The 22,235-nt window shown below is 36.2% G+C and overlaps 1 protein-coding gene across 3 annotated transcripts in view; it reads left to right on the forward strand.

The window, feature by feature from the left end:
* WBP4 (WW domain binding protein 4) overlaps positions 1-21,517 on the forward strand; it is a 29,050-nt gene extending 7,533 nt beyond the window's left edge. For all 3 annotated transcript variants that reach the window (XM_090258680.1, XM_090258679.1, XM_090258678.1), the window contains exons 5-10: positions 2,546-2,713; positions 4,545-4,591; positions 5,280-5,355; positions 7,242-7,435; positions 10,091-10,254; positions 21,171-21,517. In XM_090258680.1, the coding sequence (XP_090114806.1) occupies positions 2,546-2,713; positions 4,545-4,591; positions 5,280-5,355; positions 7,242-7,435; positions 10,091-10,254; positions 21,171-21,378 (857 nt within the window). In that variant the 3' untranslated portion in view covers positions 21,379-21,517. The remainder of the gene's footprint in view (positions 1-2,545; positions 2,714-4,544; positions 4,592-5,279; positions 5,356-7,241; positions 7,436-10,090; positions 10,255-21,170) is intronic.
* The last annotated feature ends 718 nt before the right edge of the window (positions 21,518-22,235 follow it).

The following is a 22,235-nucleotide window of genomic DNA, read 5'->3' on the forward strand; positions in this document are numbered from 1 at the left end:
CTCTCCGTCTATTCCATTCCCTCCTACCATGATCCCCAATTCCTATATCATCTCCCTCCCTCTCCCCACTCCCCCTCCCTGTTGGCCTCCCCCCACTATGTTTCCCTTACCCACAGTTCCTTTTCCATTCTCGTTGCCTGTTTCGTTTGCCTTTGTTTCATCTCCCTAGCTTCTGTTTTTTAAACCAGTCCCTTTAACTTCTCATATAACAGTGGTTTGGATCTAATGAACTCTTTCAGTTTTATTTTGTCCTGGAAACACTTTCTCTGTCCTTCTATTCTGAATGACAATTTCGCTGGATAGAGTATTCGTGGTTGTAGGTTTTGGATTTTCATTACTTTGAATATTTCTTGCCAGTCCCTTCTTGTCTGTAGGGTTTCCCTTGAGAAGTCAGCTGATAGTCTAATTGGGACCCCTTTGTACATAATTCTTTTCTTCTCTCTTGCTGCTTTTAAGATTCTCTCTTTATCTTTAATTTTTGACATTTTGATTATAATGTGTCTTGGAGTGGTTCTCCCTGGGTCCAGTCTCTTGGGAACTCTCCTTGCTTCCTGGATCTGCAAGTCTATTCCCTTCCCCAAGTCTGGGAAGTTCTCCTTTATTATATTTTCACTCAATTTTTCAAGTTCTAGTTCATCTTCCTCATTCTCTGGCAAACCAATGATTCTTATGTTGGGCCTTTTATAGCTGTCCCAGAGGTTTCTGATCCTCTCATTGTTGCTTACCATTTCCTCTCGCTGCATTGGTTGACTGCTTGTTCCTTCTCCATATTCCAGTTTGTTGAAATGGACTCTGGATTCCTCACCATCTGTCTCGTATGTGGTTTTGTTCCTTTCGTTATGAAAGTTTTTCGCTTCTTTCATATCTTTTTCCTGCTCTTTTGTGAATTCTGTAAGCCACCTGATGACAGTGGCCCAGAACTGAGCCTCTGACAGGTTTCTTATCTGTTCATCTGTCAGGTTCTCTATCTGCTGCCTGGTGAGTTGTGTTACCGGGATCTCTATAGTTGCCTGCCTCATTTTGACAGATGCGTTTTGTTTTCCTGGGCCGGCTGTCGGGGGCAGGGGGCAGTGCCTGCGTACGCGTCACAAATCAGCGACCGCCGGCGCCTGCCTGTCAGCGACCTATTTCGCAGCTCTGTGGTGCTTTCTGTGGGGGCGGGGGTCCAAGATGGATTCACACAGTTATTCAGCTAGGAGACCGGGATCCGTCCTCCCGCCCCCTGGGCCTCACTGTTCAAGGCGATGCTTGATTGGAGTCGCGCACGCCAGGGGCTTGATTACCTCCAGGATTTTTCGCCGCCCCGCCCCGCCGCTCCGCAAACAGCTTTGCCTTCTTTAACTCTTACCTGCCCAAATGGCACCGCTGGTTTATAACTTCATATGTTGGGCTTCCGTGTAGCTTTATTTTCTGGAATTTCTAGTTATCCTTTGTTTTAAAGTAGTTGTATTCCACTATAGTTGTAGAGGGAGACCTAGCGTGTCCGTCTAAGCCTCCATCTTGGCCGGAAGTCCCTCAGTGAACATCTTTATGTATGCACGTTTTCTTATTTATCTCTGTAAGTTTACTCTCTAGAAGTTAGATTGCTGAATCAAAGTCTGAATATATTTTATACATTGATAGTTAATACCAAGCTGTCTTCAGTAATGTTTCTAAGGTTTACACTTTTGCTGGAAATAAGATTAATGTATTAACTGGTGTTGGTAATAACTTCCCAATCCTTTAGAAGAAAGTAAAGCCATAAAGACTACCAATTATTTCCCACCCATAGATTAGACTAACACTGGATTTGGTTATTTTTTTCAATACATATTGATCTAATACAAAAAGAATTATGTTTATTTGTATTTCTTTGAATATTAGTGAAGCCAAATTTTAATTTTCTGAATTACCTTTGTACTTTTTGCCCACTTTTCTATTATAGTATTGGATTTGTAAGGGATTTTTGTTAGGAACATTAATCCTCTGCCATATTTTTTATAAATATTTGTCATTTGTTTTTCTTATACATATATATGTTTTTATTTTTACCATACAGAATATTTGAATTTTTATGTAGTCATATTTAACGTTGTTTTACTTGTGTTCTTTTTGTAACTATCTTTAATCTGGAATTTACTTTGGTGTAAAAAAAATGGAGGTACCAGGTCAATCAAGATAGCTACACAAAAAAGAAATCAGTTTCTGGTTCCCAGTATGCTTTTGGATAGAAAATCTCTTCCATAGAATATTTTATTTTAAGAACCCCTGAAATACCTTGGCTTTTTTCCAAAAATTAGCCAATTAGTTTTACACTGTTGGCCTTTTTACCATAGCTTTAGAATAAGTTTTAATACCTGGTAATGCTAGATTTCCCATTCACTTCTTTTTTGTAATTCTCCTGGGTGTTGGCGCATGTTTAGTTTTACGCATAACCTTTATAATGACGTGTCAAGTTGCCAAAAGAATCATATCAGGTTTTTGATTGAAATAACATTTTTAATGTTTTGTCTTTGGCGGGGGGAGTTACATTGTCTACTTCACCCTTCTCTCATCTTTCCCCTAGAAATTTCAGAGCCAAGCATATCACCAGAAACCAGTACTGTCCCACCCACCTCTGCATCAAATCAACAGAAAGAAAAGAAGAAAAGGAAAAAAGACCCTTCAAAGGGCAGATGGGTAGAAGGCATAACCTCTGAGGGTTACCATTACTATTATGACCTTATCACAGGAGGTAAGTCATGTCGTCATAGAACTGTAAAGAATGATAACTGATGGTTTACCTTGTCTTTAAACTTTTTGTTACTATTGGAATATTTAAACAGTGAAAGACTTGTAACTACATTTTTGCCACTATGGTTAAAAAAAAGTATGTTCCTTTTAAAAAGGTACCCTTCTTATAGTGACTGTCATAGTTAGTTAAAGCCTTGATAGGGTGTTCCTTACAAATAAACTGAAGCTTTGTATTTTCTCAATAAAACCTTCTAAAACAATGAACTACATTTAAATAAAGCATTCTATATGGAATTAAGGTATTTCAGATCCACTTCACAAATTGCAGGGGTTCTTAAAATAAAATATTCTGTAGAAGAAATTTTCTATCAAAAAACAGACAGGTAACCAGAAATTGATTTCTTTTTGTGTAGCTATCTTGATTGACCCAGTAAAGCAGCGCTCCCCCTATTAACGTTTTGGATATCCATATCTAATAAAATACACAGTGCTATTTCTTAAGGCTATCTAAAACACCTTTTTCATTTTCCTTTGAAACTAAATGTATTTGGAATTTTTATTTCATATAAATTCTGGCATAAATAAATGAATTTGTTACACATTTATTTTCCAGAAACATAAAATTTAGTATCAGAAATAAGGAGGAATTTTAAAGAGCTATAATATAATAGAGATGTAATTAAGATTATATGGGAGCCAAAATAGTGAGGAATTAATTGTGATTTTGTGAATCTGAGAGATTATCACAGAAATTACTTATGAGCTGGTAAGTTAAAACGAGGATTTCAGGAATGATGTCATCATACCATTTGTATCCCTAGCACTTTTAATACAGTGCCTGGCATGATGCAGGCACTCCATCAGTGTTTTGGGTTTGTTTTTTTTTTAATATTTTATTTACTTATTTTTAGAGAGAGGGAAAAGAGGGAGAGAAACATCAATGTGTGGTTGCCTCTCATGCACTCCCAACTGGGGACCTGGCCCACAACCCAGGCATGTTCCCTGGCTGGGAATCAAACCTGCGACCCTTTGATTCACAGGCTGGCGCTCAGTCCACTGAGCCACACCAGCCAGGGCTCCATCAGTATTTTGATTGAAAAAGTTGGCCGTAGTTTGTTAGGAGGGTACAGCAGGCATTCCAGATAGGTAGAACACTATGACTAAAAAAGGTCTGAAAGTTTGGGAAATAGACTTATCTGGTGGAGTTAAAGCATCAGGTTCTTTGAAGATGTCATGGTAGAAGAAAGAAACTGAAAAAATAGATCAGGGCCCTATCATGGAGGGCTGGGAGGATGACGGTGCCCTTTACTGAGATATGAAATATGGGAACAGTAAGTTTAAGTGAGACAGTAATTCACTTTTGGTTATGTTGAGGTACCTATAGAATATTCATGTGGCAATTTTCAGTAACTAATTATTAATAGAGTTGGGAGTTACGAAGATAATTTGAAGTTTGGAATATAGATAATGTGTTAACTTGTAGGAGTATGTGAGATCACAAGGAGAAAGAAAAAAGCAAGAAGTAACATGGGTGGATAGTACATAAATCCAAAGAATGGCTAGAAAAAAAAGCCAGGAAAAAGAAGTTAAGAATGGCAGAAAATGAGATCAGAGCGTTAATCATGAAGCAAATCTTAGGCTATAAGTATTATTGTGATTATTAAGATCTTTAGAATCACAATCAGTTTTGAACTACATAGGAATAAAATAATCACTCAGACCTTAGTGTTTTGTATGTATTGAATGGCTTATAAAATTTTGCCAAGTTAAATTTTTTTTGGAACTTTTTATTAAGCAAAAAGTTTTCTAAATTTAATATATTTTGCTTTAAGCCTCTCAATGGGAGAAACCTGAAGGATTTCAAGGAAACTTAAAAAAGGTAATTGAAGTACATTAATAGTGTCTTTGCTTTATTCTTTTAAGTGATTAGCTTCTGGAGTTTTTTTAGACTTTTGTTAAGCAAATTTACTTTCTTTTTTTAAAGATTTTATTCATTTATTTTTAGAAAAAGGGGAAGGGAGGGAAGAGGAGAGCAAGAGAAACATGGATGTGTGAAAGAAATTGATCGGTTGCCCCTCGCATGCGCCCAACCAGGAACTTTGTGTACAACCCAGGCATATGCCCTGACCGGGAATCAAACCAGTGACCTTTCGATTTGTGGGAGGACACCCTACCCACTGAGCCATACCAGTCAGGGCTAAGCAAATTTATTTTCAAATAAGCTCCTCCCCAACCTCTTTGTTTCTTTCTTTCTATAATTCTTTTGTTAGAAGTCTGGGTGTAGGTTAAAAGTGATGTCTATCCAAAATCTTGCAAGACAAATACCAGTTGCCATTTATATGTCCCCTGTCCATCTGTGAAAAATTGTTCCTAGCTTTCAGAGGTGAGACATTCTCTTCCTGAAGGTTGGCTTATAATTAACATAAACCAGGCTTCTGGGTGGTAATTTGTACCACTACCCCTAACTCCCAGGTTTCAAAAGGAAAGGAAAAGGTGGCTAATTCTGCCTTACTTATCTAATATATAACCACATTGCTTTCAGTTCATGTGGTTTTTCTTCTCTTTAGACAGCAGTGAAGACTGTTTGGGTAGAAGGTTTAAGTGAAGATGGTTATAGCTATTATTATAATACAGAAACAGGAGGTAAGTATTACCTCTGGTTATCTTAACTATCTAAAATTGTATCTGAAACTGCTTATTAGCCTTCTGATGAATCATCTGAACTAGGGAATTTTAGTACATATAGTGATAAACTTATTTTTACAGCAAGTGTGTATTTGTTTTTTGTAATTTAAAAACATTAATACAATGGAAAAGCCAAAAGGATTTCTATATATAGTATACTGTTCTACACATTGTAATTCTCAAGTGATGCTGCAGTCACTTTTTTTTTTTTTTTTTTTTTTTAATCCTCACTCGAGGACATTTTCTCATTGCTTTTAGGAAGAGAGGAAGGGAGGGAAACATCAATTGGTTCCCTCCCATACACGTACCAATTGGGGATCGAACCCGCAAACTAGTGGCATGGGTCAATGCTCCAACCAACTAAGCCATGCCAGCCAGGGCATGCATTCAAACATTTTAAAAGTTGAGTCATTTTTACTTTTTCTACCATTACTGATTTTTATCATGATTATTTTAGAAATGTAATCATAACCTTGGAAAGTACCTTAGAGATGACCTAATTCAACTTGCCTTTTCCTTTTTTAAAAAACAAAACTCATGCTGTTTTAGCAGTGGTTGAGATTGTCAGATTTTTACTTTGCCAGTTTAATAATATTTCAGTTATGTAAATATTTATAAAATATGCCTAAATCTTATTACCTAATTATGTTTTCAAATTAAAATTTGCTTTCAGTTAATTGTGCTTGATTTCTTCTGTAGTTAAACTTACCAAAATAGCTATAATATTGGTGTAACTTCAGCAAGTTTTTGTTTTGCTAAGTCCTCTACATAGCATTAAACCTTTTAGGAGGAAAGGGCCTTTTAAACTCCTAAGTAGATACCTGACCTTCCCAATGACAGCAATAGTTCCATCTCAGTTAACTTGAGGTACTGAATCTTTATAGAGATTAAGTAATATATAATGTAGCTCTGGAGTTAGATCTAAGCTAGGTGACCAGCATCTTTCCCTATAAACTATATGATTGTGGGCAGGTATTGAGCCTATAGTTGCTCAAGTAAAATAGAGACGATCATGTATTTTGGGGAGGTCATGAGAATCAGATGTCTGTAAAGTTCCCAAAATAGTGCCTGTTTATTTCCTGAAAGTTATTTTGTTATTTATATTAAATAGAGACAAAGAAAAGTAGTATTTGTTCATTAGTGCTTGAAAGTACCCTATATTAATAAGGGAGTATATGTATTGATTTGTCCTCAACAGTTTCGGTTTTTGTCTGGATCAGTATTGCTATTAATAGAGCCCCTCTGTTCTTAAAACTGTCGCAGTTGAACAATGAATTTTAGGGTCACTTTCTCTTTTATTAAACTAAAAAGAGAATAACTGCAAGATAATTAGAAATGCTATCATTTTACTAAAAGCCCAGTAAACCATTGGGTGGCAGTAGAGTTCAATTGAGGTTTTTTTGTTGTTTTTGTTTTGTTTTTTTACTATAAAAATTAAAAATTACATTCATTTAGATTTTTTACAGTATGATTTTACTTTGTAAAGAACCCAGGAAAACTTTGTGGTAAAAAATTCCAGGAAATCTGATGTGTGCTCATTGATACATACATTTTTTGAAATTGGTGTCAGTTAAATTGTGGTAGTCCTTAGAAAGTATTGGCTTAGTTCTTTCCATTGGGGCTGTAGTTGATATATCTAGTGAATCAAAATTGTTTGAAATAAATTTCTGAAAGCTACAAGAGCAAAAGCTTACAAAATTTATTATTTCCTTGATCAGGTGATAGTGTGAAATATACGCAGTGTTGTCATTTAATAGTATAAGTGACAGGCAGCATTGTATTGGGAATTACTTCTGTTTTGAATTGGTAACCAAATAACATGACTATTAAAATGTGTTGAACAGAATCCAGATGGGAAAAACCTGATGATTTCATTCCACACTCTGGCGATCTACTTTCTAGTAAAGTCAGTGAAAAGTCACTTGGCAACCTAGAAGAATCCAAATCATCAGATTCGCATAGTGATTCTGACGGGGAACAGGAAGCAGAAAAGATAGAGGTCTCTACAGAAACACCAAAGCTGAAAATAAAGTTTAAGGTAGGTTCTAGATTTATTCTTTATAAAAGTTTATCATTTTATAAAAAGCTCTACAGACTTTCTTAAGTTAGATATAAAACCAAGACCTGTATTTTGGCAATTGGGTAAACAGTTGTACTATTTATTGTTATCTATTTGGTAGTAAGACAATAAATTTATTTTTAGACCTCCTAAGCTTGAGATGCCTCTGTAACAGTGAGAGGGCTGTCTGAACATGCAAGTCTAAATGTCTAGGCCACAAATGCTATTTGAGTATCATCAACATAATAATTTATGTCTCAGAATGGCTGCAGTAATCTAGGAAAATGACCTAAGAGAACATTAAACATTTAAATGACAGGCAGAGAAGGAGGAGCCCACTAGGTTGGATGAGAAAAGAGTAACTAGAAAGGTATGTAAAGAAGCAGAAGAATTTAATATCCCAGAAGGGAAAGGAATTGAGAGCATCAAAGATTAATTAGGCCCAAAAAGAAAATGCCCATTGAATTTTGCAGTAATGAAGTCTTTGATCCCCTCCCAGCAGTTTCACCAGTTTTGGATGGCAGAACTCAGATTACAGGGGGACAAAAAGTGGTTCATTATGTAGTATGTATGGTTTGGATATGAAATGAAAGTAGAAATTAGATGATAGGATGTTGGCCACATGTTGACTCTTAATCATGAGAGCTTTGTGGTGGTGATGTTTTTGTTGAGAGGGACCCCAAAGGAGGTAGAAAGGGGATACCAACAAGGGTTGGTGGATAGGTTGGTCTTGAATAAGGCATAAACTCATTTTCTGTAAGAAGGTAAGGTTTTCATTTCCTATAAGAAGATGGAACTACTGATGAGTTGGTATCAGGGAGAAATTGAAAGAGTTATGCCATTTAGTCTCACTGTACTCATTCATATAGAAATCAAGATTGCTTGCTGAGTGGGGAGCTTTGGTGAGCTTGACATTAATAGATGGAAATAGTTACTGGCTGGGATGGGAGAGGAAATGAATGAACTAAGAAGATTGACAGGTGGTGCTGAGTGTCCAGCCATGGTGAGAAAGTAAAAACAGATTTATGGAGTATTGGTCCTGCTTTTATGATCTTTCCCGAAACATTCAGGATCTCAGGTGCCAAAGCAGACAAGACACAAAGCGTTGATTCATGGTTGAGATTGCCAGCCTGAGAGGCGAAGGAATATCAAGGGTACTTTGAGGTCACAGCTAGGATCTTGTCATTGCCTGAAATTTCTCTACCTACCCCATAAATCTTGGTAGAACTTCAGGTGAGGGATGTATCCAGTTAGTAGAGGAGCAACAGCAAAGATCTTACAGTAGTAGCCATCTCACAATGTTTATAGTCAAGTTTAGGTAACCAGCATTCAACCCTGGACAAATAGTATTAATTTCAAACAAAATATTACAAAATACAGATAAACAAGGGTGAACTACTTAAAATTCTATCATATATACTATTTAGATGGTTAAATACAGACATACCTAGCTTTATTGCACTTCACGGATGTGTTATGTTTTACAAAACATGAAAGAAAGACTCTCCACCAGCAAAAAGATTACAAGACTAACTTTATTGTGATAGGAACCCACAGTATTTCAGAGGCATGCCTGTATGGTGAAGGCCAAAGTCATAGGTTTTAAAGCTCAAAAATTGAGACTAGGGAATTTTTAAGCTCTAAATTGACAATAAGAGTTTGACTAGAAAGAACATAATGCCAAAGTTGCCACAGTCATCAGTGAAAACAGAGTAATGGCCAGAGGTTATTAGATCATAGAAGGAGGAATGGAAGAGAACTGTATAGAAGGTAGTGTTATGAGCCTTGGAAAAGGAGGCATTTACTGCATGATGATCAGAGTAAAAAGGATGAGTTTAGTAAAAAAAAATTTTTATTAAAAAAAGTCATGGCCAGCAAGCAGTCAAGATTGCTAAGAGAAAGTGGATGCTGACTCCTAGTCCGATGATACCAATAGCATGAGGGAATGAGTTAATATCCACTCAAAGAATTGCAAACATAACAGTATCCCAGGACTGCTACCCACAGTTGTGCAGTTACGAAGAGACTAAAATCTAGTTCATGGTACACTTGCTAAACTAGGTCACAGGGTTTTGTTATCCCAGATGAAGGGGTGCTATAAAAGCACCACCCCTACTCAGGGTCTCCCATGGAAGCTGCTTGTACCTGCAGGGTGTGTATCCTTCTAATTTTACGTAGCTACCAGTTGTATAGGACACTAAAATTATGGCAACACACTCAATATAAAGACAGATTTCAGTTAAGACTATCAGTTTGAGGGAGTTCTTTAAACAGACAATGGGTGTAAAAGGGGCCAAAGAGATGGCATTAAATCCAAAAGGAGCACAGTATAAAGGAAGGTTAATGTTGGCTATGTAAGTAAGAGAAAGCAGAAAAGAGAAAAAAGGATAAAAAAGGCCAGCGTGTGTCTTTAACTGTAGAACATTAACTAGATCATGTTTCATTTTAAAAAGCAGCCTTGGCTTTTTAAAATCTAATCAAGCAGTACATTTTTTATGTAATTTGTTGTGTTATGTGCAGATTTAAACTAGTAAGTGAATTAATGTATTATTATTTAGAAATCAATAATAAGAGTCCTTTGAAGAAATTTTGTCTGTCTTGATAGTGTATTATTTCTTAATTTTGACATTTTAGGAAAAAAATAAAAATAGTGATGAAGGAACTGAACCAGAAAACCAGAAAGGAAAAAATATTCAAGAGCAGAATTCATCAGTTTCAAATGAAGAAAAATCCAAAGCTCATAAAAAATCAAACCCATATGGAGAATGGCAAGAAATTAAACAAGAAGTTGAGTCGCAGTAAGTATCTGAAACGTAATCCCACTGTTATTAGAAGTATTTTATATTCCATTACTTCAATAAATTATAATGACTACTTTAAAGGATAAAGTGCTCATTAAAAGTGTAGCTCATTTCTTTTTTATTTCCAGAGTGCTTTTATTTTTTTCTAATATTTTAAAATGTGTTACTGATTATTTTAAAAAGTAAGCTAATGATTGTATTCATTCATATCAAAACATGACATTTTTGTCAGCCACACGTTCACACACTCATATTATGTACATATGAGCATTCTCACACTCACCATCATTCTGTCAGAGAAACAAATATCTGCATATTAAATGCTGCATATGATACATCAAAAAGCAAGAAAAAAGCTCTGTTGCTGTCTTGAAAATGGCTTATGACAAAGCTTAACCAGAGTTTTTAAATGTTTCAAAAATTAATAATTTTATCAATTAAAAAAGCATCTTGGTGCCTTGGCCAGGTGGCTCAGTTAGTTTGAGCATCATCCAGTACACCAAAAGGTTGTAGATTCGATCCCCGGTCAGGGCACATACCCAGGTTGTGGGCTTGAGCCCCAGTTGAGACACATACTGGAAGCAACTCATCGATGTTTTTCTCTCTGTCTTTCTATTTCTCTGTCTCTCTCCCTCCCTCAACCCCTTCATCTCTCTCTCTCTTTCTCTTTCTCTTTCTCTCTCTCTCTCTCTCTCTCTCTCTCTCTCTCTCTCTCACCAATTAAAAACACATCCCTGGGTGAGGATTAAAAAAAAAAAAGCCACGGTGTGTTGGTGAGATGTTAACTTTAGTTAAGCAATTATTCTCTAAAGCATTAATGCTTTGAAATGGTAATATAAGATGACTACTCTGTTGAGACTTTTTTTTTTTTAAATCCTTAGCCACAGATACATTTTGTTGACCTTTAGAGAGGGAGGAAGGGAGAGAGGCTAAGAGAGAGAAAAATATCAATCAGTTGCCTCCCATATGCACCCTGATCAGGGATCAAACCTGCAATCTAGGTATGTGCTCTGACTGGGGATTGCATCTGCAACCTTTTGGTGTACAGGATAACACTCAAAACAATTGAGCGACCTGTCCAGGGCTCTGTCAATACTTTTATAAGAAAATTAGTTATTATTAAAACTGTATTTTTATGAAAAGGTCATATTTTTTCACAAGATAGAGTAATGCAAGTTTTGAACAGCTTTGTATGCTGTTCTAATTAGAATTGATACTCTAGGGATAACCCACCATAATATAACTTGGAACTGCTATTAAAATATTACTGTTATGGATTTCAGTCATGATGTGGCATAGGTAAATGTGGTACCTGAATCCTCCACAACCACATCAAAATTACAACTAAACTATAGAACCAGCAGTATTCAGAACTTGAAATCTAGCTGAACAGAAGTACTACAACTAAGTATATGAAGAAGCCACATCAGGACTGGTACAAGGGCTGAAGACCCAGAATGGCCAGATCCTATACCCACATGTGGCAGATAAAAATCGGTGTGGATGCCTCAGCTGCAGAGGTCCCCCCTAAGGATCCAGCTGTTTCAACCCCAAACCAGGCGTCCCAGCCCAGGGTTCCAGTGCCAGGAAGAGAAGCCACCATAACTTCTGGCAGTAAAAACCAGCGGGGGTTGTGGCTGAATGAGAAGAGGGCTGCTGGAGTCTCAGGAGTTCCTCTTAAAGGGCCCCACACACAATCAGACTCACTCACACTGAGCTCCAGCACTGGGGCAGCAGCTCAAAAGCCATCAGGGTAAGAGCCTGAGGAGAAGCTTTCTCCCAGAAAGAAGTGCTGACAGAGGCCACTGATTCTTTTCTGAGCCCTCCCACCACAGATCCGGCAGGTGGGCGCCATATCTGTGTCTCCATCAATCTATTACCATTCGTCCTGTCCTAGGGATTCCCTGAGACCCTGCTCCACCCAACTTGCAGGCCAACTCAAGCTGTTTTAAAGTGGCTTTTCCATATGAACAACATATCTTGGCTCATACTTTCATCCTGTCCTAAAATTTTCAAACAGAATCTGGCCTGAGCGTGCCACACACCTCACTGAGTGGACCCATGCCCAGCACTAGCAGCAGTGGGACTTGGTTCACAGCTTGGCCTCACCTGGACATCTCCAAACCAAGTAGCAGTCACCTACAGATCCCTTTGTAGCTCATGCCAGGTGGCCCCAGGCAGAGCACAGGCCATGGCTGACGTTAGCCTGCACCTTTCTGGAGGACCCAGAGGAGCCAGCATCAGACCATGTCAAAATACCACCACACATGATATGCTCAAGAGGCAGACTCATTACCAGAGCCCCACTGAAACAATTTCTGCTCTTATGGGGTGGGTCCATGTGGAGATGATCCTCCACCATGGTGACAGCTAATCCTTGCAGCTGATCAGCCTAGGGGTAAATCCCTCCTATTGATGTACCAACAGCAATCAAGGCTTAACTACAACAGGAGGATATAACAGTGATGGAAAGTTGGTGCACCTGGAGTGTACAAACCAGGTGAATGAGTAGGCTGTGCCACTGCTTCCCACAGGACACATACTGCATGAGGCCACTCTACCAAGCCCAGGAGACATAGCAGCTCTACCTAAGATATAGAAACAAACACAGGGAGACAGCCAAAATGAGACAAACATGGCCCAAATGAAAGAATAGACCTAAACTCCAGAAAATGGGAGTGGGGGGCAGGATGCAGACCAGAAATCTACATGCAAAGCTCAAAACACTATAAGAATGCTCAGTCAACTTGGGGGAAGAGTAGATGAACTTCTAACTTCAACAAAGATATAGGAAACAAAAACGGAACTAGAAAACAGTACCAGTCAGAAATGAAGAATATATTACAGGGAAACAGTGCAATAGATGAAGCAGAGGTTTGGAAGATAAGGAGGCAGAAAACACCCAATCAGAACACCAAAAAACAAAAAGGAACCCGAAAAATAAGGATAGTATAAAGAGCCTCTGGGACATGAAGCATACCAACATTCATGTTATGGGGTGCTGGAAGGAGGGAAAGAGCAAAGAATTGAAAATGTATGAAAAAAATGATAGAAAACTTCCCTAACTTGGTGAAGTAAATAGACATACAAGTCCAGGATGCACAGAGAATGCCAAACAAGATAAACACCAAGCCCACACCAATGACACATAATAAACTGCCAGATGTTAAAGGCAGAATCTTTTAAAAAGTAGCAAGTAAAAAGCGGTTACTTACCTACAGGGGAGCTTCCATAAGACTATCAGCCGATTTTTCAACAGTAACTTTGAGGCCAGAAGAGATTGCCAAGAAATATTCAGAGATGAAAAGCAAAGACCTACAACCAAGATTACCCAGCAAAAGCTCTTTTAGAATCAAAGGACAGAGAAAGATCTTTCCAAACAAAAAAAAGTTAAAGAAGTTCATCATCACCAAACCAGTATTACATGAAATGTTAAAGGCTTTCCTTTAAGAAGAAAAAGGGGGAAAAAATATTTAAAATATTAATAAAATGTCAATAAATACATATTATCAACAAACGAATCTAAAAAACAATAGAAACAGTCATTGATCAGAGGATATTTTGACAGTTGCCAGAATAGAGGGTATTGTAGGGATTCATGAAAAAGGTGAAGGGATTAAAAAGTAGATTGGCGGTTACAGAATAATCATGGGGATGTGAATTACAGCATAGGGAATAGAGTCAGTAATATTGTAATAACTGTATGGTGGTGACAGATGGGTACAAGATTTATTGGGATGATCACTTACTAAGTTACATAATATCACTAGATTGTACAACTGAAACTAATATGTATGTCAGCTATAATTGAAAAGTTATTTAAAGTCAAAAGTTACTATTTTGAAATGTTAAAATTATAATTTAATGAAATATCAGGAAATAGGTATTTAATACTGCATAGTGCCAGGCACCATGATGAGCACATTGACTTTGTATATTGAAGTTGCAATTGCAGAAGTAATAGACTGCATTACCTGAGCCCAAAGTGACTTCATAAGTGACTTACAATTGGAAGATGGTCCTACTATATCAGTGTTTCAAAGCTGATTTAGTGCTTCAAAGTTAAGATTTCTCAGATTCTGAGTACTTTTTTCCTTTGAAAACAATATTGTAATGCCATCCTCATTAAGTTTTAACCACTCAGCCAGTTTAATATATGATGGATTGTGTATGACTTTCTAAGTAGATTAGCCAAATTTTTAAGGTTTTTTCCTCTAAAAATAACATGTTTATTATAGAAAACTTTTGATAATAAAAAAAGGCATAAGAATAACTTACTCAGTTACCCACAAATAATATAGTAACATTTTGAAGTATTTTCTCCAGGTTCTACCTTTTTCCCTATGTAACATTAAATACCCTATTTTATTAATATTTTATGTTTAGTTGCTATATAAAATTTAATCATTTAGATGTGCATTGATTGTACTCGGCCTTTCCCTTTCTATTGACATTTAGGTTATTTCTACACTATCTGTTTTTATAACTTACTCTTATTACACAGATATATTACTCTGTACCCATTTTTATTTCTAGAAATAGAATACCTGTTTAAAGGTTAGGAGCCTTTTGAAAATATTGATACACAGTGCTGGATTTCTTTCCAAAAAAGCATACTAATTTATACTCCATTAGCAGTTTCTGAAAGTTCGTCTTCCATTGGACCTTCTCAGCAAAAAAGTGGCATGTTTTGAGTGTTCCAGATTTCCATCTGAAAACATTGTATGTCTCATTTACTCAAGTCATGTGTATGATTAGTTTTTGTAACTGCCTCTATGTAGGTGTCACATTTGCATTTCTTGAATGTAAGCTAGGTAGCCACTTAGACTCATTGATTCACTGCTGTAACCCCAGAACTAAAAACAATGCTTACCACATAATAGGTGCTTAGTATGTGTTTATTAAGTATATGAATAAATTTTAACATATTTTGCTTTTTTTCCCCAAATGTGAATTTAATCCATTTTTTCTATTATTTCTTTAACAGTAATTATGGTATGAAAAACCTTATGTGTCCAGTTGTGCTGCTGAGTTATTTTGTTACTTATAAGACTTATTCTTTTGGGCCTTGAATTTTCCACATGATATTTGTTTGCAAATATTTTGTGATTTTTTTTTCTTTTGACTTTACTCCCTATTTATTTCATGTTCCATTCATTTTAGTTAGATTTTCAAATCCATTGTTATGTGGTAATAGTGGGCATTTATGTTTTGTTTCTCATTTCAGTGGAAATATCTCTAAAATTTATATTGAGGATTATATTGACTATTGGCTATAATAGATCTTAAGCCTGTTATGTCATCTTTATTATGTTAAGGAAGTGTCCTTTATTTCTAGATTTTTTTCAAGAACTATTATCAGAAATTGATTTTGGTATATTTCAATAGTTATAGTTTGGATGTGGGGAACAGGATGAGAAATTGTAGCCTGTAGTTTATTTTTCTTTGTAAAATGTGTTATGTCTTTTTCAGGTTTTGGTATTACACTTATGCTAAATAAAATAAATTAAGTAGGTTTCCCTTTTTTAATGTTCTGGATTAGTTAATAATTCCTCTGGGATTAGAAAGTTTAAAAGAAATCACTAGTTAATAATGCTGCAATGTACATGGCTATGTAGATATCTCTTCAAGATCCTGATTTATTCTTTTACATGTGTTTATTCACTTTTTCCAACACAAATTACTGAAGAGAATATACGTTCCCTATTGAATATTCTTGGCTCCCTTGTCAATATTAACCCTATATGTGAGGACTTGATTCTGGGCACTCACTTCTGTTCCATTGGTCTATGTGTTTATTTCTGTCAGTACCATACTGTTTTGATTACTATAACTTTATGGTACAGTGTGAAATCAGGTTATGTGATATCTCTGGCTTTGTTTTTCTTAGGATTCTTTTAGCCATATGGGAACTTTTGTGGTTACATATAAATTATAGGATTATTTTTTCTGTTTCTGTGACAAATGCCACTCGAATTTTGATCGCTGTAGCATTGAATCTACAAATGGCTTTAAGTAGTGTGGATATTTTAAGTCTTAATTTATCTGATCCATGAAAGTTTACTTGTTTATGTTTCCTTTAATTTTTTCATCAATGTCTTACAATTTTGTACAGACCTTTCACCTCCTTCCTTAAATTCATCACTAAGAATTTTATTGTTTATGATGTTATTGTGAATGGGATTGTTTTCTTTATTCCTTTCTTAGGTGATTTGTTGTTAAGAGTATAATAAATACAGTTGATTTCTCTGTGTTAATTTTGTATCCTGCAGCATTACTGAATTCATTGGTTAACAGGGGTTTTTTTGTTTGGGTTTTTGTTGTTGTTGTTGTTTTGTAGAGTCTCTAGGATTTTCCATGCATAAGATATCATCTGCAAATGGTTTTACTTCTTTATTTCTAATTTGGATGTCTTTTATTTTCCTTTCCTGATTGCTCTGGCTAGGATTTTCAGTACTATATTAAATAAGAGTCGTGAGAGTGGGCACTCTTGTTATGTTCCTGATCCTAGAGGAAAATGAGTCTTTCTCCATTGAGTATGATGTTGGCTGTGGTTTGTCATATATGGCTTTGTAATATAGAGCTATGTTTCTTCCATACCAAATTTATTGAGCATTTTTATTATAAAAGGATGTATTTTATCAAATACTTTTTCTCCATTGGTTGAGATGATCATATAATTTTCATATTTCACTGTATCAGTGTGGTATATCATAAATGATTTACAAATGTTGAATCCTTGCATCCGAAAGTTAAATCCCATTTTGTTTTAATGTATGATCCTTTTAATGTGTTGTTGAATTCCGTTTGCCAATATTTTGTTGAGAATTTTTGCATCTATGTTCATCAGGGATATTACCACGGTTTTCTTTTCTTGTGTTGACCTTATCTGGCTTGATATCAGGATAATGCTGGAAATGAGATTGGGAGTGTTCCCTTCTCTCCAATTTTTTGGAAGAGTTGAAGGGTTATTGGTGTTAATTCTTTAAATGTTTGGTAGAATTGACCAGTGAAACTATCTGGTCCAGGGCTTTTTGTGTTGAGGGTTTTTTGATTACTGGTTCAATATCCTTAGCTGTTATAAGCTCAGATTTTCTATTTCATCATAATTGAGTTTTGCTACGTTGTATCCTTTTTTTTTAGATTATCCAACTTGTTGGCATATAATTGTTGACATAACGGATATTATTATCCTTTATGTTTCTGTGTTATCAGTTGTAGTGTCTCCTCTTTCATTCCTGATTTTATTTGAGTCTCCTCATTTTACTTAGTCTCACTAAAGGTTTGCCAGTTTTGTTTTTCTTTTCAATAAACCAGCTCTTGAGTTTCTTAATCTTTTCTATCGTTCTGGTCTCTGTTTCATTTATTTCGACTTTGATCTTTGTTATTTTCTTCCTTCTGCTAATTTGAGCTGTTCTTTTTCTAGTTACTTGAGGTCTAAAATTAAGTTGTTTGAGGTTTTTTTTTTTTTTCTTTACTGTAGGTGTTTATCCCTCTTAACCCCCACCCCTGCCTTAGAACCACTTTTGTAGCATTCTGTGGGTTTTGATATAGTGTTTCCATTTTCATTTTTTTGAAAATGTTTTTATTTCCTTTTGCTTTCCTCTAACATAAATGTTCAGAAGTGTGTTAATTTCCACATATTTTGAAATTTTCAGCTTTACTTCTATTACTGATTTCTAGTTTCTTACTATTCCGCTCAAAAAGATACTTGTTATCATTTCATCTTCTTGAATTTGCTAAGAATCCTTCATAACTTATCATATGATGTATCCTGGAGAATGTTCCATGTGTGCTTGAGAAGAATGTATTTTCTGGTTTTGGATGGAATGTTCTGTATATGTTTATTAGGTCTATTTATATGCAGTATATTCCAAATCCAATGTTTTTTTGTTGATTTTCTTCTTTTTCTTTTATTAAGTGTATTTTATTGATTATGCTATTACAATTATCCCAGTTTTTTTCCCCCTTTGCCTCCCTCTACCCGATACCTCCCTTCCCTCCAGCAATCTGCCCACCCTTAATTCATGTCCATGGGTCATGCATAAAAGTCCTTTGGCTTCTCCATTTACTATTCTTAACGTTCCCATCTATTTTGTACCTACTAGTTACTCTTCTTGATTGCTGTAGTATTTCCCCCACCATTCCCCCACCCCCTCCCTGCTGGTAGCCCTCCATATGATCTCCATATTATCTCCATATCCATGGTTCTGTTCCTGTTCTAGTTGTTTCCTTAGTTTTTGTTTTTTAGATTAATGTATTGATAGTTGTGTTTGTTGTCATTTTAAGGGTCATAATTTTGACCATCTTTTTCTTAAATGCTTCCCTTTAACATTTCATATAATAAGGGCTTGGTGATGATGAACTCCTTTAGCTTTATCTTGTCTGGGAAGCACGTTATGTACCCTTTTATTCTAAATGATAGCTTTCTTGAATAGAGTAATCTGGGTTGTAGGTCCTTGCTTTATCTTTAACCTTTAGCACTTTAATTATGATGTCTTGGTGTGGTTCTCTTTGGGTCTAGCTTGTTCGGGATTCTCTGTGCTTCCTGGACTTGTATGTCTGTTTCCTTCACTAAATAAGTGAGGTTTTCCTTCATTATTTTTTCAAATAAGTTTTCAATTTTTGCTCTTCCTATTCTCTTTCTGGAACCCCTATGATTCAGATGTTGGTACGTTTAAAGTTGTCCAGACGTTTCCTAAGGCTCTCCTCATTTATTCTTGAGCACTTGTTCCTTCATTCTGTACTGGTTGACTGTTTATTTCTTCCTTATGTCCCAATACATTGATTTGAACCCTGGCTTCTTTCCCTTCACTATCGGTTTCATGTGGATTTTTCTTCATTTTACTTAGTGTAGCCTGCACTTTTTCCCTTATGCATTTGCTGTACTTAATTTCTCTGAGCCCTGTTATCACCAGTGTTTTGAATTCTGTGCCTTTTAGGTTGACTGTCTCCTCCTCACTTAGTTCTCCCTCTGGAGCCTTGATCTGCTCCCTCTTTTGGGCCATATTTCTCTGTGTCCTCCACTTGACAGCCTCTGTCTTTGCCTCTGTGTATTAGGTAGAGCTGTCACACTTGTTATGTTTAAGGGGCAGAACCTTAGGTATTGTCAGTTCTGGGCAATAGGTTTCAGCCTTGTGACGCTGTATGTGTGTGAGGGGTCAGAGAAGGAACAATGCAGCTTGCTTGGCACTCGCCCTTTTATCAGTCATTTCACCCGCTGTGTGCCTGGCACCCCTCTAGCTGTTGCCCTGGTGCTGGTTCCCAGAGTGAGTGGGTTTTCCTACTTCTAGGACTGTGGAGGCCCTCAATACGGACTTTCCTGAGATACCAACAGTTTCTTCTCCTGCCCCAATCCCACTGGTGTTCATAGCCAGAAGCAGTGGGGCTTTATTTTCCCATTCTTGGAACCATGAGCTGCTTGGTCTGGCCTGTGACTGGGGTCACTCCCCAGGTGTTCCTCCCGGAGTTTATAATGTGTGACTGCTCATTCTGCCAGCCAGCTGCAGCCACTGCCTTGCCACCACCAGCACACCATGTTCTTTTTGCCCCTGCTCCCCAGCTCTGCCTCTTCTACCTCTCTGGATGAGTATTCATTACATCTTTGTTTTTTGGACTTCCATGTAATTTGATTCACTGGTAGTTCTGGTTGTTTTTTGTTTTGAGGTAGATGTAATCCTTTTTATGGATGTGCAAGGAGATGGAGTGTATCTACCTACGCCTTCATCTTGGCCAGAACTTTCTTTGTTGATTTTCTGTTGGATGCTCTCCAGTGTTGAAAGTGGTATATTGAAGTCCCCTACTATTATTGTATTGCTGTGTATTTCTCCTTTTGGATCAGTTAGTATTTGCTTACTATGTTTAGGTGTTCTGATGTTGGGTTCATACATATTTACAAGTATTATTTCTTGATGACCCCTTTATCTTTATAGTATAATGACCTTCTTTGTCTCTTATTTTTATTTTTGGCTTGGTCTGCTTTGTCTAAGTATAGTTACCCCTGCTCCCTTTTGGTTTCCACTTACATGAAATATACTTTTCCATCTCTTTACTTTGAGCCTTAGGTGTATCCTTTGATCTGATGTGAGTCTCTTGTAGACCACATAGGTTGGTTATTTATTTATTTTTTAATCTTATTTTTTTAATCAATCCAGTCACTGTGCCATTTGATTGGAGAATTCAGTTTATTTAAATCTAGAGTAATATACATATTTCCAAATCCATCTTAATTGTTGGTTTTTTTTCAGTATGTCTCATTTTATTAATTTTCCATTACAGTTTACATTCAGCATTGTATCAGTTTTGAATGTACTGGCATTGTGTATATACTTTTTTTTTTTCTTTAGAAAATCATTGATTTGTTCCACTTATTTATGTATTCATTGATCGTTTCTTGTATGTGCTCTGACTGGGTATCGAACCTATAACCTTGGCATATCAGAATGATGCTCTAACCAACTGAGCTACCTAGCCAGGGTCACCATCTTGTATTTTTGGCTGGGTTTCTTTTTAAGATTTTAAATTTATTTATTTATTTTTAGAGATAGGGGAAAGGAAGGAGAAAGAAAGAGAAACACTAATGTGAGAAACATCAGTCTGTTGCCTCTCATACACACCTCAACCTAGAGGCAACTGAAAGATGTTTCCCTCTCTTTTCCCCTCCCTTCCCCTTTCTCTAAAATTAAATAAAGTCTTTTTTTTTTTTTTAAGAATAGATGGGACTTTTCATGATGTGTCCACCTAAATAATTGCTCAGTATCTTAAATAACGTATTTTAAAATAGTTTCTTACTTCAGAATGACTAACTTATTCTCATTAAAAAGAAGATCTTAGGATTTTGGTGGACCCACTGGTTATGTGAAAGTTTGTCTTACTCTGTCAAGTAATGGTTTTATTTTTACTTTCTATTCCAGTGAGGAGGTAGATTTGGAACTTCCAAGCACTGAAAATGAATATGTATCTTTAGAAGCTGATGTTGGCGGGGAACCCAAAATGGTTTTTAAAGAAAAAACAGTCACTTCTCTTGGAGTCATGGCAGATGGAGTGGCCCCAGTCTTCAAAAAGAGAAGAATTGAAAATGGAAAATCTAGAAATTTAAGACAACGAGGTGATGATCAATAATTGGAAAAGAGCTTTTTGAACATTATTTTTGGACAGAATGGAGACTACACATCTTAAAAGCTTCTCTGTGTTATTTCTAAATACTTTAGCGGTAAAAACTTAGATTTAGTCTAAATATATTTAATGAATTTAAAATAAATCTTTTTCCATGTGAAATTTATTTTTGTTCCTAAAATGGAAGCCTACCACATTGCATTGTATTACAGTATATTATGTTCAATGTCTAAAAATTACTAATTGTCATAATATAAGATGCTATGTATCTGTTATTTAAAACCTGGAAAAGCAAGGCCTTTATTCCATTTTATCCTGCACTGAAAATGCATTACTTTCGTACACTGATATTAACTGTTATCCAAGAAATAAGAGTCAGACTACATAAGAGAAGATTCATAGCCCATTGATGGATTCAGTTCTGAGAATCCTGTCAAAAGGCTAATGTAGGAAGTGTATGCATATTAGCTATGTTACTCATTTAAAGTCAAGGACCAAGAATAAGGACTACAGCTCAGGTAGAGTGCTAATTGGACCACACATGCAAATGTATAGTTGCCCAGTTCAGTTTAAGGTAATAACCATTGCCTAAGCATTTTTACTTCGAGCTAGGTATTATGCTAAGAACTGAGGATATAAAGATCAGACATATCCCTATTCATAACTTCACCTTCTAGCATAGTCCTTTTTCCCCCAAGTCATATACTCTATTTATCAGCTTTACTTATATGTAGTAGAAAATGTTTTTTAAGGTTTATTTAAAACTATGTAGATGAAGACTTGAACAGAAATAGTAAGGTCTCTGGCTTCAGTAAAAGTTTTTAGTGTTCCCTTAGACAAATTAGAAATTTCCTGTTTTCTGG

This window comes from Furipterus horrens, unplaced genomic scaffold (assembly GCF_987537825.1).
Source record: "Furipterus horrens unplaced genomic scaffold, mFurHor1.1.pri manual_scaffold_12, whole genome shotgun sequence".
Lineage (NCBI taxonomy): Eukaryota > Metazoa > Chordata > Mammalia > Chiroptera > Furipteridae > Furipterus > Furipterus horrens.